Genomic DNA, 26,067 nt, shown 5'->3' with positions numbered 1-26,067 from the left:
TTGTTTTTTTTTAATGCAAAGCTTATGTGTTAAAAATGCAGCTGTTATTTCAGACTGTCTGCCTTCTCATATTTTCTCCGTCTCAAATCCACCGAGTGAAGATTAGGCTAGTTTATTTTGACCTGGGGTCACATTCATACAATCTGTTGATGCCACCCAGGAGCTGAATGGCCTTGACTGACCATCTGAGAGGCAGTTTTAAGGCCACCACTCAGTGATGTGAACGCCCACTTTCAGCCATGAACATTAAACTGCTTCTTCCCGGAAGAGTCCACTCATTATGTTTGACAATCCATCAAGCAGACTGCAGCCGCTGACTCACCTGAAATAACCCCCCTCCCCTGCCACTGCAGCTGACCTTAGCAACCACCTCAGTCACACCCCAGAAACACCCGTTAAGCGACCTCCGCCGCAGTCAGGCTTTGTTTTAAGTCGAGCAGGTGATAAAAGGTCATTTTCTGTGTTCACCTCCGGCCTGCGCGAGGTTAATGACAAATCTGTCCATTGAGGCTTGAGGGTCAGCCAGCCAAAGAAGCCTCCGGAGCCTCCTTTGACTTGACAATCAAAACAGGCAGCCGCTGCTTTAAAAACGCCCTCAGGCACTATTTACCCTCTCTGTCTTTGTTTCTCTGTGCAGCCGCCTTCCTCCATCAGTTAAGCAAGAAATACTGTAGCTTCATTCTGTTAAGCTTCTTATCTCTTTGACAGCACAGTCAGGCACTGTTAATCTTGTCTTTTGTCTGGGTTGGTCAGATTCCTCCCCAGGAAGGTTGTTAGATAAACACGGGATCTGGAACCTGTCCAGGCGTGGGTAAGATGAGCGCTGGGAGGAGGAAGGCAGCTCCAACTTTTATTCCAACCAAGCCCATAATTGACAAATTAGAAAGGTTCAGGGTATCTGTGTGACCAGAAGAGAATGTGTCTAGTAGATATTTATTGAATGACTGACATAATCATATATTCATTATTATTCTTATCCTGGATGAGTGCAACAACTACGGAAGAGTGTTAGGGTCAGGAGTGAGGATACAAAATTAGAGGAGGACTTTTTTTTTCATTATGCACTTAAGTACAAAGTGGAGAATAAAGTTGACATTTCAAGATTGAAGTCCTTTTGAGACTACATCAAACAGCGCATATGACTGCCTCAACAACATGCCGTGTATAGATGAATTGGTGAAACTGTACTTCACAAACGGCTTTAATAACAAAGAAACAATTTCTCTTTTAGCTCATAAACACAGCATAGTTTTCAGCATTAGGACTTTGAAGAGATTGTGTCGAAAACTGCGTAACTTTCATATTACAACTTGTAGATTTTGCCTGTAAAATATGAAAAGTCAGTTAATCGATTAGACCGTCAACATAAACAAAAGTCAACTATATTTATGATCAATTCAGAGTTTCGGTTCTCTTTTGGAGCAAAAATGCCCGATGATCAGTAGATTTGCTGCAGTTTGTTTGGGTTTTAGACTTTTGGTCATAAAACACAAAATATTTGTCTTAGCTGGACATTTTTACCTCCTTTCTGACATTTTATAGACAAAACAACTGATCAGTTAACAAAATCTGTAGATGAATCAATAATTAAATAAATTGTTAGTTGCAGCCCTAATGAATTTTAAAAAGTAGTCGTAATTAACAAATCTACAACCTTTTGTTGGTCTTTGTTAAGTGCTAAATAGCTTAAATTATTTTAGTTTTGCATCATGTCAGCTACATTTCTAATTCAGCCATTGTGCACCTTTTAACAAAACAAATACTGTGTTTAAAAGGTACATCAGCAGCAACTCAACACATTTTAAATCATTACTGGACTCTGAGCTCAGGTTTTGGTCAGTTATATAACTGACTATCATTGAAACTGAAGCTGCAACATGACCTTGTCATGTAAGTGTTTCAACAGCTGTGCAGGATCTTTGTTAGACATGAAAGAGGAGTTGTTCCCAAACAGCTGAAGTCTTCAACCTGGCCTCCACTTGGCTGCTCCAGTGTTGATGAACCACAGCTCTGGTCTGCACCAGTCAAATGTAGTCCAAGGACAGACATTGAAGGCATTTCTGGTCAAACTCATGTGTCAGGAAAGAAGCCAAAGCTCCCTTTATTTTCCCTTCAACTTTCGGCCCCACACAGCTTGAACACCCTTGATTACTGGCTCAGTATTAAAAACAAATCCAGTGAAATGTTATGACAAACCGAAAAGAGGGAGTTGAGTAGGAAGCTCCATTGTGTAATGAATGGACACCATGATGTAGAAGAGGCACTGGTCAGTGCTGCCTTTTCACCACACTAGGATTGCTTTCTTTCTCTCTTTCTTTCCTCCCTGCTCTCTCCTTTGAGATGACATGCTCAGCCCTCTGTCCAGCTGCCACCTGCCACCAGAGAGCCAGCCAACCTCGGGCCCACACAGCCGACCCCGGCAGATGTCACTGAGTGGACACTGGGGTGGAGGGGGCACGGGGGCAGAGCAGGCAGTGACAGAAGGAGAAAGAGCCAAAAAAAGACTGGAAAAAGCCATTGGCCTTGGCCATTATGTTTTGGGCTGACGTAGAGAAAATCTTTGCATGTGTGTGTGACTGCAAGCAAACATGGTTGAGTGCTTGTGAGAGTCAATTAATGCAATAGCCTCTGGTTAACCAGGAAAATTTATCACAGGACAGATGTCAAGCATTCTTGCTTGAAGAATCAACAAATCATTTCATGCCTGCATTCTTAAAATGGGAAGGATACATTTAGGGATTTAATATATCGTCCTCGACATAGCTGATCTGCACCTCCTCCTCCTAAAATGCAACTATACGTGTAAATACAGACAGCAAGAAGTCCTTTTCCTTATAATTTTTCTGGGTTCTCTTGTATTGCAATCCGTTTCCAGTCCAAAACCTCTCCTTGTCGCTAGTGCCTGTCTTTTAGTAGAAGAAGGCAGACTTTATTAAAGGATAAGTTCACCCCCATGCCAATGGAAAGTTGGGTGATACGTCGTCGTCCACAAAACATTTTTGGAACTTCACAGTAAAACAGCATTGCAGCATTCCCCTGAACAACTGAAGGAGACGGGGACATGTTTTAAAACGTAAAAAACTGACAAAAAGACAAGGTGGTATACACAGTCATGCTAAAACAGAACCTACACACGAGCATTATTGTGTGGAGAGCTGTCAGATAATTGTGTGAGACACCTGTTGCCAGTTTGCTGTCTTTGCTATTCTGTGTGACTACATTCAACATAACTAATCAATGCATCGTGATAAACAGTACTGCGACTGCACATCGAGCTCTTTTCTCTTCGCTCTCACAGACAATGGGGAATTCATACGCCGGGCAGCTGAAGTCTGCTCGATTTGAAGAGGCTCTCCATAACTCTATTGAGGCGTCGCTGCGCTCAAGCAGTGGAGATCCACAGCCTATCTTCACACAGCTCTACCTTGATCCGGAGCCGTATCCTGGTAACGTGGAAGGTAGGAAACACTGAACCAAGATCTCGTCTTTTATTACACTGCTATTCACTGAATTGACATAAAATTGAGTTCTTTCCAGGAAACACAATAGAAATTCATTAGGACTAAATGAACTTGAAAAAAACAGTGTTCCTACATAAATATAATCCAGCTCTAATGAAAAAAAATGTATTGAAATGTCCTTCAGACATGAAGCCGAAAGCTGACCTCCACGGACGGGAGCCGCCGAGCCAAGAGCTCACGAACGGCCACTCGTCCAACGATCTAGAGGAGCTGGAGGACGATGATGACTCAGACAGCAGCAGCCCTCCACTTCCCTACCTGCAGACGCCTGTACCTGACGGCTGCTGCACACTGGATGGTAAGAACAACACCCAGAAAAGAAAAGCCTTGATAATAACTGTCAAAACACCACATATTTATATTTAAGTTTGAATGAAAGTCCTTCTTTATTTCATCCAATATCTCATCTGCTTCGTCTTCTCCCTCTCTTCAGGGTTCTGTCAGGCCGGCAAGGACCTCCGCCTGGTCTCCATAGCAACAGAGCCCATCGAAGTCCCAGCAGGCTTCGAGCTGGTCGGCGCCAAGTCCCCCAGCGTCCCCGAGCACATCCTGGTGTGCGCCGTGGACCGCCGCTTTTTGCCTGACGAGAATGGGAAAAATGCACTTTTAGGTCAGTGTGTCCCCTGTTCTGAGATAAGAGTGGAGGAGACAGATAGCCATCAGCATCGTTTTAAGCGCTTGTTGTCAGCCTGTGCTGCTCATACAGCTGCACTGGACTATAAATAAGGTTTGTCAAAATAAGATAATAATTTGCTTTCTGTCTTGTTACCCGCAGGTTTTTCAGGAAACTGTGTGGGCTGTGGGGAAAAGGGTTTCAGATACTTCACTGAGTTTTCCAACCACATCAACCTAAAGTTATCCACCCAGCCCAAGAAGCAGAAGCACTTAAAATACTACCTGGTGAAGAGTTCTCAGGGTGCTCTGTGCAAAGGACCCCTCATCTGCTGGAAAGGTAAAAAAAAACACTCACGAAATCCCAGACTTTTTATTTCTGCAACCGTGTTACACTTTTATTTTAACATAATGAGTCACAAACTTAAGACCAAAATCCCTAAAAACATCAATCTCAACAAGCTGATTGGGTTTTTAAGACAAAAAAACATCTTGTTCGCCAGATTCTACTTGGTCCCATTGCATTTTCACATTTGTGGGAATTTTCTTGAAAACACAATCTCAAACTAAGGCTGGGCAATATATCAGTATTATATTATTGTCATGATATGAGACTATAAATCATCTTGATTTCGTGATATAGCATAAGCGTTGTCTTTTTAAGGTGTTAAACGCTGCCGTGCTGTAATCATTTTGTCATTATTATTAGCACATACTCACACGGCGGCCATCTTCCTCTGACATCAGGCTCAGGGTGTGAAGCTCAAACGTCATAGTGGGAGGTTGCGAGTTGTATAAACATACTAAATCCGACTAGTTGTAATCATTTCACATCTTTCTGATTGATCAGCAACTGAAAAGGCAATGGATTGTAAAATTCTGGAGGGGCATTGGGCCATATTTCAAGGTTAAACAACATGTTTGATTAACTTCTGTTAGACAACAGCTAACGGTAGCATCCAACCACTTCCACTTTGATACACATTACAAAATACGATAGGAATGGAGTAAAGTTCACTCTAAAATATCATCATTCATCATCAAATTTCAAAATATTCAGATGTAGAGGCCCATCGTATATCATTCTTACGATGATGTGCCATTGCACACTGCATATGACAGTTCTGCCTCTCTGTGCCTTCACAGACTGTAAATCCCGTCAGCTCTCCAGCAGCGCATCGACGTCGAAGCCCAGCTCGTCCTCGTCTCTCAGCAGTAAAGAAAACGGAGGCACCAGTGGACACAGCTCCTCTCCCTTTTCCCTCTCAGGTGAGACTTCACACAGCGCAGAAGCACGTCGATCCACTCCAGACTGGATGTGTCGATTAACCTCTGTGCAATATAATTAATATTTAGACAAGCAGCCAGTATTTCAACACGTGAGGCATTGTATCTGTTGGTAAATGCTCTATGTTGTCGCTGTAGAGACAGGTGGTGGTGGTTAACCCCGGAAATGTATTACGTGAGCATGGTCTGACACTAGAAGCACGACTCTGCACTCAGCTGTTAATTCAGTTCATGATGAAGGGGCGGTTGTGTGTGTTGCGTTTCATCTCTCGCTGTTGATGTGAGGCTTTGGTGTTTATTCCGGTAGCATACTGACATTTCATTTCATGTTATTTTTCGGATAAAAGTGAAATGTTATGTATTTTAGCATGCTTCTTTACAGAACACAACTTAAGGCCGGACATGTCAGGTAAAGCATGTTTGTTTTTTTCATGCAATGGTCAATTTTAAACTCAGGGAAAGAAAATGTCCAAAATACACCTGTAGGTGGTTTGTTTTAAAAACCAGAGGCAATCCAGGCACTCCAAATATAAGAACATGTATCAGATAAGGAGGGAAATATTTAAAAGCCTTTATGTGGCTAGTCTTTAGAATATGTAACCATACGATTTCAGAAAAACTGTAATAGAAAAAGTGAGTATGATGATATCTATTAACCTGTATTATATTGCCTTAATTCTGTCACTTTCTGTCATTGAGGTCATGACACGTAAAAATTGTAACAGTGTAATGTAATGAAGCCCTGACTCATTTCTTCAGGTGAACTAAAAGCTAAATGTCACATGATGAAGAGGCAGATGCTGCTTCTCTTCAAGGAGACGCTGTTCTTCTGTGACCTCTCACAACGGGAGCGTCTGTTCCCTCTTTGATTGAAAAAAGCTCCCAGGCTTATGCTATCGATTTGTTCTGAACCTGGAAGCTGCCTGTCAGCAGAGATCTCACACTTTAATGTGTCAGACAGCCGAGCTGTAGGGCTCGTCGTCTGCCACCTCCAGGTACATCCTGCTCCTGAAGAGGTCGCTGACATACAGTTCCCTGCTCTGAATTTATCCTGAAATGATTAATGAAATCGGGAGTGTTTGTATTGTGCATTGGACATTGGATACAGACACAACAACTTTCTTTGATAGATGAAGGCCAGAAGCGCCAGAAATAACCAATCAGGGGAACTTTGGCCGTTGAGGCTACAGTTTTGTGGCCAAAGATCCCAAAGATTTGTAACGGGTCGATGGACAAGGGAGCATCACGCACCAGCATGGCAGGGAGTTGTTGAGTTATAGATGTTTTTTTATGACAAGCTCCTGAATCTTTTGTTTTTACCTCCAGATTCTCCGCCCACCAGAGTGACGCAAGCATCCTCTGTCTTTTTCGGGAGCCAGGACCTCAGCAGAGACTGCAGTTTCCTCAAACCTCTGGCGTCCACACCTGGAAACAAGACCCTACCGATAGGTGAAGCTCGTTTTCAGATCCCCTGGAAATGTTCATGTTGTTTTACCAGCCAATTACATTATCTATTTCATTCCCCCTCTACTTTATGCTGTATTATAGAAACACACACAATTACATACTCCACATACATTTTTGGTCTCATCCAGGCTTTGACACTTTCAGCATAAGACTGATGTAGACTGACTCATCGCTGACCATGGAGCCGAGATTAACATCTGCCCTGGCCTGCACACAGACACACACTAGCCCACGTATACACACATAAATCAATACTGAAGGAATGCTGTAATGACTTTCTAAGGCCTTGCTATCCATTAGCCCCTTTAAAAGGTTGTGCTATTGACAAGCAAAGGCTACACGTACCGATCAATGTTTTAACGTATTGCAAACATAGTGAATATATGAGATTGGAAAATGTCCACTGCGGTCATTGGCAATTGACGTTCATGTGTAAGAAATCAATATACTACTGTTTTCTGACTTGTACTGACTCATTTTTATGTATAGCTCAGCCTCTGCTGATGACTGCAGTTGTTAAAATATGTTTTATTTATGCGTTAATTAGCTACTTATCATTTTTTAGCCAATTCCATTTCCAGAGGATGTATACTAATTATCCTGGTGGTCAAATGAATTCACCTCTAGCGCCATCATCAGGTCATAATTAGGCTCACGACTAAATATCTGCAAATCTAATAAACCACAGCTGTGCTTCGTGTTTTGTACTAAGTAGAAAATGTTAGCATGCTAGCACGCTCCGCTAAGAGTGTGACATGGTAGCATATTCATCAATATATTAACATTGCCACTGTTAGCATGTTAGCATACTGATGTTAATATGTAATTTAGAGTAAACCTGTGTCTACGTATTTAACGGTTGTTTCTGCAACCATTAAATACATCATGTCACGGTTCATATTACTCGGCTTTAGTAGGAACTAAAAATATATTATGGATACCTTTAAAGGTGCAATATGTAAGAAATTGAATGGAGGAACATACAAAAATTAACATATTTTTTCAACAGAACGTGAAGAAATAGATGTTTTTATGTCTATGATGATGTTGTGTGCGAATAAATATGCACGTTGACAAGTGCTTTGAATGATTAATTGATTTCTCAATCGAGGATTTCTGTGACACTCCTTTAGCTGTCCTATATTTGGAACCCTGCATACTCTCAATGTAGAAAAATATAAAATCTTTACTATTTCTTGTGTATTTATGTGTATGGTTTGCGTCTCTAGTACCAACAGCTCTGAGGGTGAATGGGCCAACAAATGGTCTAGGAGTTGATGGGCGTCCTCCCTTACTGAGCCCCTCCCAGGTCTCTTTAGGGCCTCAAGTTCAGGGGTATCGCACTGCTGACTTAGGAGACAGTCCTGGTAAGACCTTCACTAAAATAAAGTCATAGAGTTTTAGAAGGGGCATATGTTTTTTACCTCCACTACCTCCATTTTCCTTCTTTTTTTTCTGTATTGATGTTTTTCTGTGTGTCTGTTTTTCATGTTTAGTATCCTCTGCCATGAATTCGGGGCCTCCAAAGAAGCGTCACCGGAGCTGGCATCCTAACTCGTTGGTACCTGTCCCACCGACAGCTGTCCCCGTGCCAGCCATCCGGCCGATAGTTTGTTCTCCAGGTCAGTCCAGGATGGCTCTTTGAGCTAAAATGTATTCTGCCACAGTCAGTTTGAGATGAGTTGTAAATTGACCCTCGCATGTTACGTGATCTTCTTTTTTAGCTCATTTCACTGTGCGTGCAGAAGTGTGTCTCTGCATAGACTGTGTCGATTATCAGCCCTCTGCTCCCTCTGGTTTGGGGAGAAGTACACATCATCCCTGATGTCCTTCTTGTTGTCAGGGATGATTCACCAAGTGTCTCCATGGAGATAGAGCTGGAGAGTTTGTGGCAGAAATTATTTTCTTAAAATTGCATTATTAAAGAAGATTCCGGCCACGTCATGTAATCATGGTCAAAAATACGACCATCATTTCAACTAAATTGTCTGACCTGATTTTTATTCTTTCATTTGTAACAATTCTGTGAAGGCAGTACAGCAACCCCAGATATTACTGCAGTCTTTTCTTGCTAATGTAAAACACAGACATGTGAAACCAAGGTCATTATAGGTAACTTAAAAAACTAAAACTACATGTGGGAAAAACATTTTAGTTAAGCACTTAGTATTCAATATCTGCAGCTAGGTGTCTCTCAAACAAAACACTGAAAACAAAAGATGTATTTTGATGACGTTGTGAAGTAGCGTGGGATCATGGGAGTTGTCCTCATTCTTGAATCATGCCATCATCGCAAATAAAAATCCATCTGACGTGACTCAGTCATGTTAGTTTAATTCATGTTACGTTTAGTCACATTGGCTGACAACCCAACAAAATATATAACGTACGCGTAGAAACTAGATGAAATTGAGCAAACCCACTCTAGGAACTGACTGAAATAAGACTGAATTTAATTGAAAACAAAAATTATAAATGAAATCAAACTAAAAACCAATGAAAAACACAAAACTATGATAACTCTGGTTAAAGTTTTACTTGTGATTTACTTCCCTCCAGGTTCTGTATTAGGAGTGTCGTCGCCTCAGGCGCCTGTACCAGGAGTCATTCAGCCTCAACCTGTCAACGCTGGAGACACCGTCATCGTCCCCGACAACCTGCTCAGCTCCTCAGGAGTTCGCCCTGTCATCCTCATCGGTACGAGCTTCACTCCACTGATCTGCTCCTCTTTCATACTGCCAATTAAGTGTCGTCCTGCAGGGCATAACACAACAATATCAACCATCAAGTATTGTAATTGTAATTGTAAAGTTTCAGTCATCATAACCATTTTTGATACAAATTATATGAATGTTTCCATCGTAAAAGTTGGTTCAGTTCCAGTGAGTTCGGGTAGATTAACCCTGCCTACATGTAGCTTGTCAGATATAGCGCTAATTAAACTGACAGTAATGTTAAATTATATCACACTGCAGGCAGAAAATCAAACACATGTCAAAACAAATTGTAAATCATCTCTTTTTTTAACTTGTTTCTCATCATTGGTCAGTTTGCTGTGTTTAAATGTTAAAAAACAACAATGTTTTCATAATGAAAGTGTTACAATACAAATATAAAGTTGCTGTTTGTGGCGACTACATGTTTCAGTATTGTCTCATGGTGTCTTTTCTCCTCAGGGCACGGCACTTTACCCTATTTCTATGGGAATGTTGGGGACATAGTGGTGAGCCCCCTGCTGGTCAGCTGCTATAAGAGCAGCCAGCTGACGGAGAAAACCCTGGAGACGTTGGGCCTCAACAGCAGCCAGCTTCTCTGTGTGGAGACGATGATCCTGCTCACTTTACAGTATCTTGCACGCTTAGGTGAGCAGCAAACACACACTTAAAACAAACCCTCACTGTCACTGAAAGCTTAACGCACACGTTGGATGTGTGCGGTTTTAAAACACACAGGGAAGTGGGGTGGATGACCGAGAGGTGCTGTTGTCTTATTTAAACAGAAACGTCGCTGGCAAAACAAATATCTAACTTTGATGTTTATTTTGTTACATTTGATATTCTACAAACTCCACATGACTGAGCTGAACTAAAGTAAATTTCTCCCGCAGGCTCGGAGCAGATTCCTCTGAGGGAGGAGCTGGAGCAGATTGTTTTGAAGGCCATGCTGTGCTGTCCCGGGGGTCCCGCCATCTCCCCGACACAGCTGCCCTGGTTGGCTCGGCTGGAAGCCAGCGTCTCTGGGGGCAGCGTCCAGGTCGTGGTTACCCATAGCTCTTTGGGAGAGGGCATCTCAGAGTCACTCCGTTCTCTCAGTGAGGGCCCTCACCACCAGCAGTGCCTGCCTACATATGTAGTCATTATATGCGCCTCTAAGATGACCGGCAACGAGTTCTGCGTGCTTGTTTTGGGTGAGTGCTGCTTCGTTATCTACAGTCGTTTAACCTGGTTGTTGCGTGTGCACAATATGTATGTCAACATTGTTATAATCTAATTTTTTATTAATGTGTTGGACACAGGAAAGTACCAAGCACGCGCCTTAGCTGAAGGCATGCTTACGACCAACGAGTTTCTGAAGGAAATCAGCTACGAACTCATCACAGGGAAAGTCAGCATCTTGGCATCTCACTTCAAAACCACCTCGCTAGGTGAGTGCTGCGTCCACACAGCAGGTGTTTATGGCTTTACAGTTGATAAAACGGATGGATGGATGATAATAATGGTTAGCATAATTTAAGATGAACTGTCTGATAAATGTCCTTTATATTTCACAGTGACAGTATAACAAAGATGTGGAAAGCTTGGTCTTGGCAGCATGTATCCCTGGCTCTGTGTCCTAATGTGACTGTTTCTTTTCAGGGGACAATCTGGACAAGCAGCTGGTGCGATACCAGCGCCGACGGAAGGGACAGGTCATCCAGCCCTTTCAGGGCGATGTCACTGACTACATCCACTCTCAGGAGGCTGCCAGCATGTCACCACCCTCAGACAGAGGTTAGACTGCTCTCTGACGTGCTCGCTGTCTAAACTGCATGGCCCACGTGCCAGGGGCAGCGAAAACATCACTGTATATTCTTCTTCTTATAGTGTATATCATTATTCTGCTGAGCCCGCTGGTGATTTATTTGCGCTCCTCTTTTTACTGGCATCCCAGTCAGGTGTGGACCTTAAATCTAGACCATAACCACACTTTTATTAGTCAAATGCTTTAGGTCTAACTGTACTATAAGCAGCACATGACAAGATTCTCTCAATAAAATCATATCAGTATTTGTCATTGCTGGCAATATTCTTCAAATTTCAAATGTCTGTATTACTTGTGGTCATTCTTAATTTGCTGCACATTAAATTGACACCTGTATTAATGCGTATACCTGCATGCTTTGTCCCTCTTTATCCCCCTGTAGCAGAGCTGTTGACCAAGGTCTTTCAGATCTATCCGACCCAGCTGAGTGTGGCCCGGAGCCTCCTTTCTCAAGTCTGCTCCATCGCTGACTCAGGGACCCAGAATCTTGATTTGGGGCGTTTTTGTAAAGTGGACTTTCTCGTTTTGGTCCCTCCATCTCACATTCTGGTACACCAGACGGCACAGCGCATCCGACAATCAGGTTTGTGTCCACTGATGACTTTTCCAACTTCCCAGATGACATATTTTCAAAACTTAAAAAAAGAATAGAAACACTTTTATTTTTCAAATGTATCTTTGCTTTGCTCAGGAGTGCTTGTGGACCTGGGAATCGAAGACGCCTCCTCGGCCTATCAGAAATCAGACAAGTACGTGGTGCGTCTGGACGGTGACGTTCATGCCAAGATGGAAGCCTTCATGAGGAAAGTCAAACAGAACCCCTACACGCTGTTTGTCCTCATCCACGACAACTCCCACGTCGACCTCACAAGGTAAAGCTCCTCCAGGACACAAGTTGCTGACGACATTTTGCTCTGTGCCGTGGGAAATATGATTGTTATGGCTACAAATGTAGCCTCGACCTTTTTTATACACTGATTAAAGTGGAGAGAAGAGAACAGCTGCATGGAAGTGAAAACAATTACAGCACAGAGTATCTGTTACCTTGAATTTTGCTCAAACGTAGGTCAGATACTTTCAGTTTCCTGTTTTTATTAGACATATTTGGGTCTAAATGATGTTTGATCAGTGATGGAGGAAGTTTTTTACATTTGAGTTTTTAGGATCTTCTGCATCTTTAAACCAAAACTGATTTTTTTTCACTACCAGAAACATAAAATAGATCACTTCCTGTTTCCCAGATGATTTTAGGAATGACCTACACACTGGACATAGCACGGCATAGCAAATTAAAAACCATTACAAACCCTAATGACCCTAATCGAGCTGTTATTTGCGTCCATAACATCTTTGGTATGATGTGTACAGGAAACTAGAGTATCCATCACACTTTCAAACACTTTGCCCTCCTCCCTGTCCAGTGCTCTGTCGGGCTCTGTGTGCCACGGGGAGCTGCAGGGTTTGGCCGACCGGGTGGTAAACTGCCAGGAAGTCCTCGATGCAATGAACCTCCTGGTCCTGCAGGTCAGCTGCTTCCCATACACGCTGCAGACCCGCCAATCCCGCATCAGCATCCACAATGAAGTTCATTGGCCCTCCAAAGAAAGTCTGGTGAGTGTTGATTTAACAGCAAAAAGCCCCCCCAAAACTCATAAACACTATGTTCTTTTGTGATGTTAAAAATCAAACAACACTAAACGTTTAAGAGACATCTGAGCTGCTTTATATCTACGTTTTGTCGAATTAAAACTTCACGGCAGCGAGCAGATGCCAGTTTGTCACAGTTGTGGTTTAGCTGCTCCACCTGGTGTCCTAAAACTGCAATTACACTCACAGGAGCGGGGACTTCATCCTTACTGACTGTTGAGATATTAAATGAGATATTGTTCTGGCATTTTTGGTTTCATTTGACATTTGTAGAAGTAGATAGGAAACATGTTGAGAGAGAGAAGGGCATTGTTTGCTACAAAGGCTAGAATCGCTTCAATTGTTGGCCCCGAAATATTGTTTTTAAACATATTTCTGCTTGTGACACCTCCGGCACACTATGACTGTATGGTGCTATTGAGTCTTCAGAATTATATTTGGTCTGCTTTTAGGTAATTGTGTGTCTGGTCATAGGTCACGCTCTACTGTACTATTAATTCTCATCATTATATTTAGCTGAGCGTACAGTCTCGTTGTCTGGATGATGATATTTAGAGCTGTGGTTCCCCAACCGTGACAGTTAACAAGACAGTAAAGCAGATAAAAAATAGTGATTTCTCTCATCTTTGCTTTTGAATTGGGAAAAACTTCTTAATATTCAGGCCTGTAAAAGACAATGCCACTGTTGCAAGTAGACGTTGCGGACAAAAAATAATATAGTGGAAGCATTTGCTCAGCTTTCAGATCAGATGTCATGCAGTGAGATTCATTATGTGCTTATTAAATTAGCTCCCCTTTTCAACACACTAGTTTTGGTGCGCGAATCCCGACGCGTTCTCACGGGAGATGCAGTAATAAAATGATTTCCCTATTAATTGTGGCTTAAAATGTCACAGTTTTGTAACCATAAGAGGCTCAGCTGTACCAATTGTAGTAGGGTCATTATGCTACAATGAGAACAGGAGCATTAACAGCCCTCAAGAGCAGAACACCTACATAACAGATGTTCTCAATTTATTTATTTCGCTTTTACTGAAACTAAAGCAACTGTTTAAAAAAACCAAGGCATGTTGTTGAGAGATTAAAACCTCTAGATAACAATGCTCATGTGATTTTATACATCTGTAGTGTTGTGAAATAAATGAAAGCATTATAATCATGAAACAGGGATTTTTTCCTCATCAAAATCTGTTATAGTTGCATCTCGAGTGCCCATCACAGCTCAGTCAGCTATCATTTTCTTCCAGCAGGGGGAGCAGTCTCCTAATGATTTGCTGTACTTTGGCCTGAGGGACTACAGCAGATCCCTGCAGTGGGGCGTGGCCAGCCCCATCCTGCGCTGCGATGATGCATTTGAGAAGATGGTCCACACGCTGCTGGAGAGGTCAGTATGGTGTCATCACGGAGAAATCATTAACACAGAGGGCTGCTGGCAGATTATCAAATAATCTATAGATGTGCTCTGTTTTTTTTCTCTCAGGCAGTGAGTACTGTATGTTTAACATTAAACACAAACATGTACAATTTAATCATCATAATAGTTATTTCTTTATCTGTTTGTGTCCCAGACATCCTCACCTACACAGCATGGTGATCCGCAGCTACCTGCTGATTCAGCAGTACACAGAGGCCATGATGGCCCTCACCTCCTCCCCGTCCCTGAGAGACCACATAACCCCAGAGACCCTGGCCATGGTGGAGGACCTGATCAACGCCCCGAGCAGAGAGGGCTCCCAGGGCCGGGGCCACATGCTGCTGGTTCGAGTCCCCTCACTACAGCTGGCGATGCTGGCCAGGGAGCGGCTGGAGGACGTGAGGGACAAACTGGGGCTCCAGCTGTGCTTCGCCGTGCTGCTGGGAAGCCCCGCCACTGAACTGAGCCTGCCCAGAAACTTCACCAACCGCCTCAGGGTGAGAATGAAACCAGTCACATGCATCATTTCTTTTAATTTAATTTTTTTTTCTAAGTTTTCTATGAAGCATTTGAATATAAACTGTTTTTATTACTTTCAAGCAAGGTGTTTTGGGTGTAATTACTTTATATACTTCTTTAACATCTCAAACCTCATTTTAAACCACTATTAGACAACAGATATCTCCATCGAAACCCCACTAGTCACTGTTTATAGGTTCTATTGAACAGTGTGACTCATATTTCAGATAATATGGAAACTTTTCTTTCTCAACTGATAGCTTTAAATGATTACATTTGTACTCAACCTCTTCAATATAGTAAAAGAAACCCTCTTCCTCAGATACATTTGAATATCAGTCCAGAATCAGCTGTTGGTCTAGTTCTAAATGATACAGACTTAACCAAACATTATGTAATAACGGTGTTTTGCTGTAGGCGTGGAGAGGCTGTGAGAATGAAGACTGGGTACCGCACACTTATGAGGATCTGGAAGGGCTGCCCTGCATCGTCATCCTCACGGGGAAGGACCCTCTTGGAGAAACTTTCCCCAGGTGAGCTCACACATCAGGATTCCCCGATCACAAGTCAAAAACAAGAGTTGTCAGGAAAGCAGGGAGAGAGGGGGGATGACACGGGTCAGATCCTATAACTGGGCCACGGTGGCGAGGACACAGTCTCTGTTCATAGGTGGGGAACGTTGGTAGTTTGCGTTATCAACTTTTTTTCAATAAATTTAGACTTCTGGGACTTTTTAAGTTTCAAAGTATTCGTTTCAGCCCTCACTATTTCTTTTATTTATCCTCCAGGTGTTAGTTTACACTTCCACATTCACACAGTGTGTGCTGTCTGTTCTACAAGAAAGATCCAGTTACATTTATCCTGCATTGAGTGTGTCAGTACTGGGTCGTGTATTTGTATTGTGTCAGCATCAGTAAAGATGCACATTAGTTTAAAATGCATTTTCAAAATCAAAAAACTATGACCTTTTCTCAGCAACAATCTTCTTATCACTTTTACCCTTCTAGGTCTCTGAAATACAGCGACCTGCGTCTGATAGACTCCAGCTACCTGACTCGTACGGCCTTGGAGCAAGAAGTGGGTCTGGCCTGCACCTATGTGTCCATGGGCGTGGCTCAGGACCCCAAGAAGGCCATGGCCCCTCGGGAATCAGACGGAGAGAAGGCCGCCACCAGCTTGAATGATGGAGACGAGCTGGAAAGACCTCAGAGCAACGGCAGCGCTGCAACCAGAACGTCTGGTGAGTCCCAGACCCTGCTGAGTCCAAACATTCAGTTTCAATCATTCAAAACTCTTCAGACTAGTGTTTAAATGAAATATGGTCTTAATTTGGTGAAAAACAGAGTCTCAACTGTGTTATTAAAAGTTATTTGAAGTAGATGAACCAATGTATCATATCTTGAAACGTTCATTTATTTGTATTTCATTTTCACATTTTACCCTCCTCATGTTTCCACTCAGGCTCTTTGGCAGAGAACGGTGTCAGCTCATCTGACGTCGCCGACTCTTTCCAGAAGCCCTCCACCTCCACCTGCCCACCTGAAGGTGCAATCACATCGGACGTGGGCACCATAACACAAGGCTTCAAGCAGGAGTGCGACTCCCTGGGAAGCCAGCTCTCCTCCAACCCCTCCAAACCCTCCAATGCCCCTCCCTCTCTTTACTCCAGTTCCTCCTCCTCCGCCCCCTCCCCATCATCCTCATCCACCCAGAGGCCCAGCCAGTCCACGCAGTGTGGTCGAGAGCCCAAGCCCACCCGGGTGTCCCCGCGGACGGTCATCATGTCACGGGCAGCGTACAACTTGCTGGCGGGGGAGTCGGGGAGTCAGCTGAGCTCCTTCTCGTTGCTGCCTCATGCAGATGCGGCGTGGAGCAGCCCGCTGAGGCCCCTCATCACTCCCATCCTGCAGGGGGCGGATCAGAGCATGTACTACCGCCAGTGGACTGTCACCAGGCAGCATCACGCCGATTATGAGGCTCCACCTGTGCCACATCCTCGACGGCTGCTACTCAGTGGACCACCACAGGTAACTGCCATCCCTCTATGGGATAAGTTAAGGTTTTATTTTATAATAACGAACCTGATTTGCTATTTTGATAAGTTACTTGAGGAATACAATCAATTTTAATCACTAATAAATTATACTTGAGAAGTTTTATATTTACATCCTGACCATTTTCAACTGTAGCTAACTTTGTAAATGAATCTAAATGCCTGAATGTTATTGTTGACTATCGTTTGTCAGATTTTAATTGGGGAAATGAAATTATCAAATGTCATTAAAATGTCAAAAGTGTCATAGTAACATTACCTTTTTTTGTCCGTTGCTAGGTGGGAAAGACTGGCGCCTATCTGCAGTTTCTTCGCATCCTGTTTCGAATGCTCATCAGACTGCTGGAGGTAGATGTCTACGACGAGGAAGAGGTGGAGGAGGAAGAAGGTGAAGATCATCGGGACTCATATCTTTTTAAACACACCATAGACATCAGGGCTCCAGGGTGCAACCCAAAGATCTGCAAAGTGCGACAAAACATTTCACCGGTCGCCTGAAATTGACTTATAATTCAGCTTCAACTTTTTAAACAATTGATGTCATCTCAATGTTTTTGTTGCATGTGCTGGGGTTTAAACGAAGAAAAGCATGCAATTTGCAACTTTATTCCTTTTCACAATCATAAACATGTGCTGAAAAATTAGATTAAGATATATTATTAGGTGCACCCAAATTAAATGGAAACGTTAGGCGCATTGTGTGAAGTTAGTCTAGAGCCCTGGATATAACAAGGCACTTCATGTTAGATTTTCATGGCGGGGATTCACCTTCTCGTGTTCTTTTCATCTCCAGAAACATCAGAGGTCACAACTCCAATAAACACCCTGTGGCCTGACATCGAGGAAGTTCGAAAGCTGCCCTTTGACCCCAACCCCCGGGACCCTAAGTTCAGGAAGGCCAGCCCTGTTTACACTGACAAGATGCCAAAGTGCTTAAAAGGTCAGCAGAATTATGCAAACACCAGGGCAGGGTGGTATGGGATTACATGTAACCAGGATTGTGTTATCAGATTACAAAAACTATAATGAATCCAGAGCACATTTGGAAAAAAAATGTGTAATAAGATTATAGGTAAAATGTCAAGAAATACTTGATTACAGCTTTGATTGTGTGTTTAAGACACGGCAATTTAAAAATAAACTTTTTCATGACCTTGAATAAGATGAATATGTTCTACTTTAGGTTTTTTATTACTTTTTAATACTTTTTATTTACATTGAAAATGGAAGATTAACATATTAAGTGAGTCCTCCATGTGGCCTTTGATTAAAAAAACAACTGCAGCAAAATTTTGCATACAAGAAACAGCATCCCACAGGCTGTAGAATACACATCTGTAGCTTGTAAGGGTGATCTTTGTGGGACTCGTACTCTTGTGGCTGCGTCTATAATTTTTGCATAACGTGTAATATTTTCAAAGTTTGATTTTGAAGAAATGAAAAAGTACTCCGTAAATATACAGATTAGATTACTGATTTCAAAGATTACGTTCAGCAACCTGCTATATTTTAAATTAATCCGACTTAACCCTGGCAGACACACAACAGCCTCAGTCAAACACAGATGTTCTATGATATAAAGTGTGAGCGTTAACATATATAATTTTTTCCTGCAGATTTTAAGCAAGAAGGCCAAACACCAGCCAAACGAGAGACCAAGTCCATCCGTCTGAGCAGGTTTGCTGCCCACAATGCCTTTCATCACTGCGAGCAGTGTCACCACTACTGTGAAGCAGGCCCTGCCACACAGGTGAGCGCAGCGTGCAGGCTAACATCAAATGTCTGAGACACTCCTCTGCTGCCTTCTTTGAGCTTGAGTAACTTCAAACTGTTGGCTGACTTACGGATGCATATCCTAACCTGTCAAAATACTTTGACAGTGGAAAGCTTGAGAGCTCTTTACTCTCTGTAGTGGTACTTAATGGCGATATCTCCGTGTTAATAATGCATGTGTGTGTTGCAGCTGTCGGAGTGCACCTTCCACGCTTTCACCTTCTGCTTGTCCATGCTGGGGGAGGAGGTCCAGCTCCAGTTTGTCATTCCCAAAGCCAAGGAGCAGCACTTTGTCTTCAGTCAGCAGGGGAGCCACTTGGAAAGCATGCGCCTGCCTCTGTTCTCCACCAAGGTTAGCTTCCTGTGCACATGTGGGAGTATTTGTGTTTGTGTGAACTTAAAAATGTCTCAAGAGGGCAGGTGTTAAATTATTATTTGGTCACTGTTTTGACTCTTCTTCTGTTTTGACGTCTGTCTCCAGGACCCTGCGCTGCTAAAGAGTCCAATCTTCACCCCGACGACAGGACGCCAAGAGCACGGCCTGCTCAACATTTTCCACGCCATGGAGGGCGCCACTCATCTGCACATTCTGGTGGTCAAGCAGTTCGAGATGCCCCAGTACAGGAAGTACTGGCCCAACCACATCCTGCTCGTCCTGCCGGCCATGTTCAACAATGCAGGAGTTGGTGAGCAGCTTACTGGTGCAATCGATTAAACTGAGACATCTCTATTGAACGTAAAACAAATTTAGAATATAATTTTTTCCAACCCTTCCTTTGCCAGCATGGATGTGCCAATTTTCATGGGAATTTTCTCAACAGATAAATAATCAAAACAAGACACAAAACACAAAACACAAATTGGAGAAATTTGCAACAACAGGAACAACAAAAGTTTAATAAGCAAATTAAGCTCAATCTACCCCAATACAAATCAAATCAAATCTGTTTTATTTGTACGGCCCCGAAATCCCAATCACATTGCTTGCGGTCTAATTCATTCATGCCTTTGCTATTGCTTTGTTACACTTTGGACCCTCACATGAAAACGTTGCTCCACTAGTCATAAAAAACCTCCACAGGGCACCTTTAAGTCTGCGTCACCTCGCAGCTTGTCAGTGATTTGTCACAGTGAGCGAGCCACCCTGGTCATACACTAATTACAGTCAGTCACGTTTGAGCACAGTAGTCTGATTTGTAAGGAAGCCAATCAGGCGTGTGGCCTGTTTGAAATGGGTGTAACCGAACTAATATGAAACAGGGATCATTGAGGTTAAGAGACTATTTACCCTTTTACCTTTTTTCTCTCAACATGCCCCGAGTGTCAACATGCTAATACAGGATAGGCCCGATGCTCCTTTATGCTGAATGTGAAACATGCACTTGTAAATTCACCTGTAAACCTGTAATGCCTACACACACTATGCTATACTATATACTACTATACTAAGCTTTTGAAGAAGCTGCATAGCAGCACTGAAAAGCATTTTGGGTGTTTTGAGAAACTATTAAATGAAAGACTGACACCTGTCTGTTTCTAGGTGCAGCCCGCTTCTTGATCAAAGAGCTGTCATACCACAACCTGGAGCTGGAGAGGAACCGACTGGAGGAGCAAGGCGTCAAGAGGCAAGATGTGTGGCCTTTCATCGTCATGATGGACGACTCCTGCGTGCTGTGGAACACCCATCAGCCAACAGACAGCAGGTAGAGATTGTTTCTGATTTGTAAAATTTGTAAAAGACTTTTTAGCGCTATGATTATTCAAATGTACTATTTTTCTTTTCTTCTTTGGCTGTAGTTACCCCTACTACTAAGGTTGAAACTCATGTCTTTACCCTGTCCTCTTTTTCGTCCATCTCTCAGTGAGACATCGGATGACGGCTCAACCTACACAAACGTGTCCCTGAAGATGGTGCTGCAGCACATGGAAACCACACCAAAGATCTCCCTATACGCAATGTGCGGCACGCGCAAGTGGAGCAGCGGCCTGGCTCGCAAGTCTACCAGCCAGCCGTACAGTCGGTGCCACCTCCACGACTTTGTCATGCTCAACGTGGACCTGACGCAGAATGTCCAATATGACCTTAATCGGTAAGTTAGTGTAAGATTGTGTCAGTCGATCACATGTTTGGTGATTTGTGACAGATGTGCTGACTGTTTTGTTCCTATGTGCAGGTATAGCTGTGAAGAGGTGGACTTTAATCTAAGGGTGAACAGTAGTGGGCTGCTGCTGTGTCGCTTCAACTGCTTCAGCCTCATGAAGAAACACATTCCAGTCGGGGGAAACAAAGACTTCCTGGTCAAACCTAAACTCATGGTGGGTGTCATGCAACCTCTGCCTATCTGTAAGTGGGTTTCTAGTTAGTTTATTTGTCTTCTTTCAAGTGCTAATTCACTTTCTTCTCTCTTCAGGAAATAGAAAACCCCGCCCTAATCAGCCCGTCCCAGTACGTCTGCGCTCCAGACAGCGAGCAGACCCTCCTGGACGCCCCGGCCCAGTTCTTGCTTGAAAGGTTCCTGCAAAGCTGCAGCCACAGACTCTTTCCGAAGGCTGTTCAAAACAGAAACAACCCAGTTCTGTCCATCGACAGCTACCTCAACATAAGCCCCGAGGTAAGAGCTCCCAGGAAGTATCAGCTGAAAGCAGGAGAGGAGACAAATTAGCATCATTACTTCAACTTAACCACCAAAACTACTGTGAAATCCTCCACATGAGATATAAATCAAGTTGTTCTACTGTTTCAAGGGAAGCCTCTACCCTGTTATCTGTTATAAAAATAAGAAAAAAAAACCTGCTGACTGACTTAATTTCACGTTTAAGGTTTGTAGAACCGTCTGAACCCACAGAGAAACATGTTGCACGACTTCACCATCTGTTTTGCTCAGAAAACTCCGACCTGCATCCGTGCACATCTGCAAACAAAGAATGCTAACAATGCATATTTGCACTGTGCATTTGTGCACGGCATCATGACACGCACACCTAGACAGGACTCTCGTGTTTGCATTTTCTTTCTGTCATGGAAATAAATCATGCAACCTTTTCATTTTGCTTTAAGGTTTCATGATGATTATTTCACGAGTTGTAACCTCAAATCTGTGTTCCATTAATGACGCGTGTCTCGTTGTATCTTCTGTCACAGATTTCTGTGTGCTACATCAACTCTCGTCCACACTCCACCAACCTGAACCACCAGGGCCTGCTGTTCAGCGGCCTGCTGCTTTACCTCTGTGACTCCTTCGTCGTCTCCGGACTCCTCAAGAAATTCCGCTTCCTTAAAGGTGACTCATCAGCGCAGGCGTACTGACCGCTGCTGCTAAGATACTGCTCTTGTGTTTGTATGTGTATTCACTTATGAAGAACATTTTTTTTTTTTTACCTTCTTCGCGTCCACAGGTGCCACCCTCTGCGTGATCAGCCAGGACCGAAGTTCCCTGCGTCAGACCATCGTCCGACTGGAGCTGGAGGACGAGTGGCAGTTCCGCCTGCGGGACGAGTTTCAGACGGCCAACTGCAGCGAGGACCGGCCTCTCTTCTTTCTGACCGGCCGCCACGTTTGAACCTGAAACGTACCGGGTCCGACGCACTGCCGCCCAAACACAATCAAGAAACGAGGATAGTTCTTTGCCATTCCAATGGAAGGTCAGAGGGGATCTGTTGGAGATCCACAGTGCCCCAAATACTGTACTACCACAGTGCTCTATGCCTGGCTCATGTTTGAACTCGTGTTTGTCTCCACTGGAGCTTCTACTGAGAAATCCTTTGCTGTGGGAAAGAAAGCACAGCTGATACTGAACTTTATTTGTTTTGTTGTTGTATTGCGCAAAAATGGACGCTCCCTGATCAATGATGTGACTATTTGAAGATTGTATGTGTACATGGACTTTCAACAGTATGTCCCGTACTGGACGTACTTGTTTATCTCAGGGTTTTAATGGGAGATCCAAGGGAGGTCGCTTAAAAGGGTAAAGCTTTTCTCCCAAGTTGTATTTTTGGCTTTATCTTACGTTGGCACCAAAGACATCCCTTTCGCTTTCCTTTCTCACCTGCCTCAAACTCCACGAAGCTCATTGTTTTGGATTTCCATCATCACCATCATCACTTCTACTGCCACGCCATCGGGATTCAAACAAGAAGCGACCATTTGAGCTTCTTCTTCTTCTTGTGCCTCCTAAAAATATTTACGTGGCATGGATAATCCATCCTGTACGAAAGTGTTTTTCATCTCCAAACGACTTGCTCTCAAATGTATCCAAAGATTTCGCTCACAACTAAAGAAAGTTGCAAGTTGTGTCCTCTGAAGAATGTAAAATGTTTCAAAAATGAAGCAGGTCTGTTGTCCAGAACAGACAAATGTGACTTGCCACAGGGTTTTACTCATCTGTTAATGTGTATTACCGATCACACATGGATGTAAGTCGAGTTTACTGGTATTTTTCGGTGTTTTGAGCATAATCACGCCACGTCAGTAAATGAAACATAATAATCACTGCCAAATGTCCTGCTACTGACTGTGCCTGGGGTTACACCTCCTGTTGTAAAGGCTGATCTCACATGGATGGTTCTGGCTGCCGTCCACACGTTAAAAATCACAATCTGGGTAATAATCAGAGAAGCTTTAAACGCTGTCAAAAGCAGGTAACCAGATCATTTCATATACTTGAACGTAGAATGTTTTTATATGTTTCTGCACAGGGTTGTCCAAAGAATATGCCTTAAGTGATGTTTCATGCCGTCACTGCTCAAGTCATTAATTTTTTTTATTTTTTTTGACCAAAAAGAATGAAGAAACCATTTAACTGTGAGGCGAGGGAATGTTTGTCCAAGTGAAGCAAAATGATTAATTGGATTTCGGACTACTGTACTGTTTAAAGCTTTGTTTACATTATTAATATATTATATCACCCCTTGTACCACTGAGGGTTACTGATGTTTTTTTTAGTCTTGTGTAACTTTTGCCAGTATATTTTTAGTCATGATGTCTTGCTGCATTTTTATGTTATGTCGCAAAGGCAAAGAAGAATCTACCTAGATGTGTCCTTAACCATATGTCTGTATCCCTTCCTGTTCTTGTGTTGGATTTTTTTTTATTGAAAATGAAAATCAGGTCCATGAGGGATTCTTATTTATTTGACAAGCATTTTTGGACTGATAATCATGTTGAAGTGTAATATTTGATTGCATGCTAAGCTCGCCTAAACCGAGGGAGTGTGTCCTCTTCAGAACCATCCGTGAAGGCTTTGCACAAGACCCAAATGAATGATTCTTAGATCTACTGAATGTCATTGGGGGGGGGGAGGAGGAAATGTGAACTTGCACTAGTTGCCAGCAGAAAAATAAATGTTTCCCACTATTAAATGAGCCCCGCAATTAGTCCAAATATAAGACTGATGGTCAGAAAATGTAACTTAAACTCCAATGGTCCATAGAATGTGTCTTTCTTTTGAATAATTTAACACTTAATATGCAACTTGCTCTCACAATCTTCACTGAAATGTGTTTGATGACCATGTGCAGCCCAGCGGCAGCCTTGGTGTCTGGGTGATCTACCTCATGTTTCTCATTGTGGTTACAGGCTTTGAACATATGACATTAGAGCCATGCTATTGTTGTTGAAAACGTATGAATGTAATAAAATGACTTCTAAAATCATTTGTGCGTTTGTTTTTTAAATGATTGCATTTTTATATGGTTTTCTCCTGAACATCTGTAAACAAAACGTGTGACAGAAGGGCGAACACAGTGTAGCATATAGGACGAACAGTTCGATAGGACTACGTGTTCTGATTTCCAGCTATTTCATATTTAAAGGTGCCGCTGTGTAGTTTTTCAATCCGAAGAGAAAGATCGTCACTTTTGAATGCCTAAACAAACTAAATAAACAAACTCTCTTTGTTTTCAGGACTGAATAGACAAACTGGCCTTAAAGGACAACACAATTTCATACCGTTTTACTTTGTTTATATGTGGCGGACCCTGCCTCCTTTTCTAGCTTCAAACAGTGTTCTGGGGACTTTATTTTCCAGATTCAGAAGAAAGTTCTTATTTGCTCTCCATTTTGAGACTATTATTGAACCCACAAATGCTGATGCTGCAGAAACTCATAACATAAGGAAGGACAATTTTATTGCTTCTTTAATCAGCACAACAGCTCTCAGCTGTGTTAACATTATCGCACAAGAGTTTTCTAATGATCAATTAGCCTTCTAATGTGACAAACTCGGATCGGCTAACACAATGTGCAATGAGGCCACAGGAGTGATGGTTGCTGAAAATGGTCCTCTGTACACATATGGAGATATTCCATAAAATCAGCCATTTCCAGCTAAAAGAGGCATTTAAAGGTCCAATTTGGGAGAAAGTAGATTTTTGAGTCTCATTTACAACTCGTCAAATACAGACGCTTTGGGATCGAGGCTGTATTTCTCATGAATTTTATGTTATTTAACTTGAAATTAAGGGGACCCTGAACTTTTGGCCAAGAAGATGCACACTTCCCTTCATTGCAGACACACAACACATGATACAACATAACACTTCATTAGATTTCAGAGGTTGAGTTGAGCTCCCTGTCATTAGACTAAACTTAGACTGATTTCCATTTATTTTTCTGCTTTCCTTGTAATTTGGTGTGCTTCCCAGGTAGCTGCTGAGTCTTTTAAAGTCTGTTCCCAGTGCATTCATACAAAGCTTAAGCAGTGTTGTTGAAATGCATGTGCAGCCCTGTCTCCAGCCTGTGATTAATAATCCTCTCACTCTCTCCTCTGCAGCCACTAAATCCCACATCTTTTTATTCTCCTTAAGAGTAAACCCTTGCTCATCTCCCAGTCACGTCCTTGTCTGATGTTTGTCTCACCTCAACACCTCTGCAGCTGTGCCGTGACTATGCACAATGACCCTTCTCGTTATCAAGAGTGGAAATGGCCTCTTCTCTTTATGGATGCTGTGTAGGATCCTCCCTGGCTTCACTGTAAGGGCACAGGGGCATTGCTTGTCCAGGGACAGTACTATTTCAGCTCGTGCGAGGTAATATTAGAGCACACTTTCCATCAACCTACAACCCCTGTGTGATATAACACAAGGCTATTTTCAGCCAGCTGCAGGATAGGATAAGGAAGAGAGGGCAAGAAGAATGGCTGGCATGCTGATTCCTGCGTCATATAATTGCTCTTTTGAGAAAAGCAGAATGACGCTGTGCACGAAGCCCGAGGGAGTTTTGTCTTTAAAGATTTTAGATGTGCCAAAGGGTTTTC

At 42.8% G+C, this 26,067-nt stretch overlaps 1 protein-coding gene across 5 annotated transcripts in view; it reads left to right on the top strand.

Moving 5' to 3' along the window:
• Positions 1 to 24,466, top strand: part of greb1l (GREB1 like retinoic acid receptor coactivator) — a 46,822-nt gene extending 22,356 nt beyond the window's left edge. For 2 of the 5 annotated variants that reach the window (XM_073490446.1, XM_073490445.1), the window contains exons 3-34: positions 3,299 to 3,458; positions 3,646 to 3,819; positions 3,955 to 4,131; positions 4,297 to 4,473; positions 5,280 to 5,402; positions 6,747 to 6,869; positions 8,117 to 8,254; positions 8,384 to 8,509; positions 9,447 to 9,584; positions 10,064 to 10,249; positions 10,495 to 10,794; positions 10,903 to 11,031; positions 11,243 to 11,377; positions 11,791 to 11,991; positions 12,100 to 12,280; positions 12,830 to 13,019; positions 14,303 to 14,439; positions 14,624 to 14,966; positions 15,406 to 15,521; positions 15,996 to 16,228; positions 16,450 to 17,015; positions 17,321 to 17,429; positions 17,835 to 17,981; positions 18,658 to 18,791; positions 19,005 to 19,166; positions 19,296 to 19,500; positions 20,355 to 20,517; positions 20,677 to 20,904; positions 20,989 to 21,130; positions 21,226 to 21,426; positions 21,957 to 22,095; positions 22,211 to 24,466. In XM_073490446.1, coding sequence (XP_073346547.1) covers positions 3,302 to 3,458; positions 3,646 to 3,819; positions 3,955 to 4,131; positions 4,297 to 4,473; positions 5,280 to 5,402; positions 6,747 to 6,869; positions 8,117 to 8,254; positions 8,384 to 8,509; positions 9,447 to 9,584; positions 10,064 to 10,249; positions 10,495 to 10,794; positions 10,903 to 11,031; positions 11,243 to 11,377; positions 11,791 to 11,991; positions 12,100 to 12,280; positions 12,830 to 13,019; positions 14,303 to 14,439; positions 14,624 to 14,966; positions 15,406 to 15,521; positions 15,996 to 16,228; positions 16,450 to 17,015; positions 17,321 to 17,429; positions 17,835 to 17,981; positions 18,658 to 18,791; positions 19,005 to 19,166; positions 19,296 to 19,500; positions 20,355 to 20,517; positions 20,677 to 20,904; positions 20,989 to 21,130; positions 21,226 to 21,426; positions 21,957 to 22,095; positions 22,211 to 22,374 — 5,844 coding nt within the window. In that variant the 5' untranslated portion in view covers positions 3,299 to 3,301 and the 3' untranslated portion in view covers positions 22,375 to 24,466. The remainder of the gene's footprint in view (positions 1 to 3,298; positions 3,459 to 3,645; positions 3,820 to 3,954; positions 4,132 to 4,296; positions 4,474 to 5,279; positions 5,403 to 6,746; positions 6,870 to 8,116; positions 8,255 to 8,383; positions 8,510 to 9,446; positions 9,585 to 10,063; positions 10,250 to 10,494; positions 10,795 to 10,902; positions 11,032 to 11,242; positions 11,378 to 11,790; positions 11,992 to 12,099; positions 12,281 to 12,829; positions 13,020 to 14,302; positions 14,440 to 14,623; positions 14,967 to 15,405; positions 15,522 to 15,995; positions 16,229 to 16,449; positions 17,016 to 17,320; positions 17,430 to 17,834; positions 17,982 to 18,657; positions 18,792 to 19,004; positions 19,167 to 19,295; positions 19,501 to 20,354; positions 20,518 to 20,676; positions 20,905 to 20,988; positions 21,131 to 21,225; positions 21,427 to 21,956; positions 22,096 to 22,210) is intronic. The other 3 variants (XM_073490450.1, XM_073490449.1, XM_073490447.1) reach the window with 3 other exon arrangements.
• Positions 24,467 to 26,067: the final 1,601 nt, after the last annotated feature.

This window comes from Pagrus major, chromosome 21, assembly GCF_040436345.1.
Source record: "Pagrus major chromosome 21, Pma_NU_1.0".
Taxonomy (NCBI): domain Eukaryota; kingdom Metazoa; phylum Chordata; class Actinopteri; order Spariformes; family Sparidae; genus Pagrus; species Pagrus major.
Note: the sequence above shows the minus strand (reverse complement) of the source record. Positions and strands in the feature narration are given on the sequence as shown.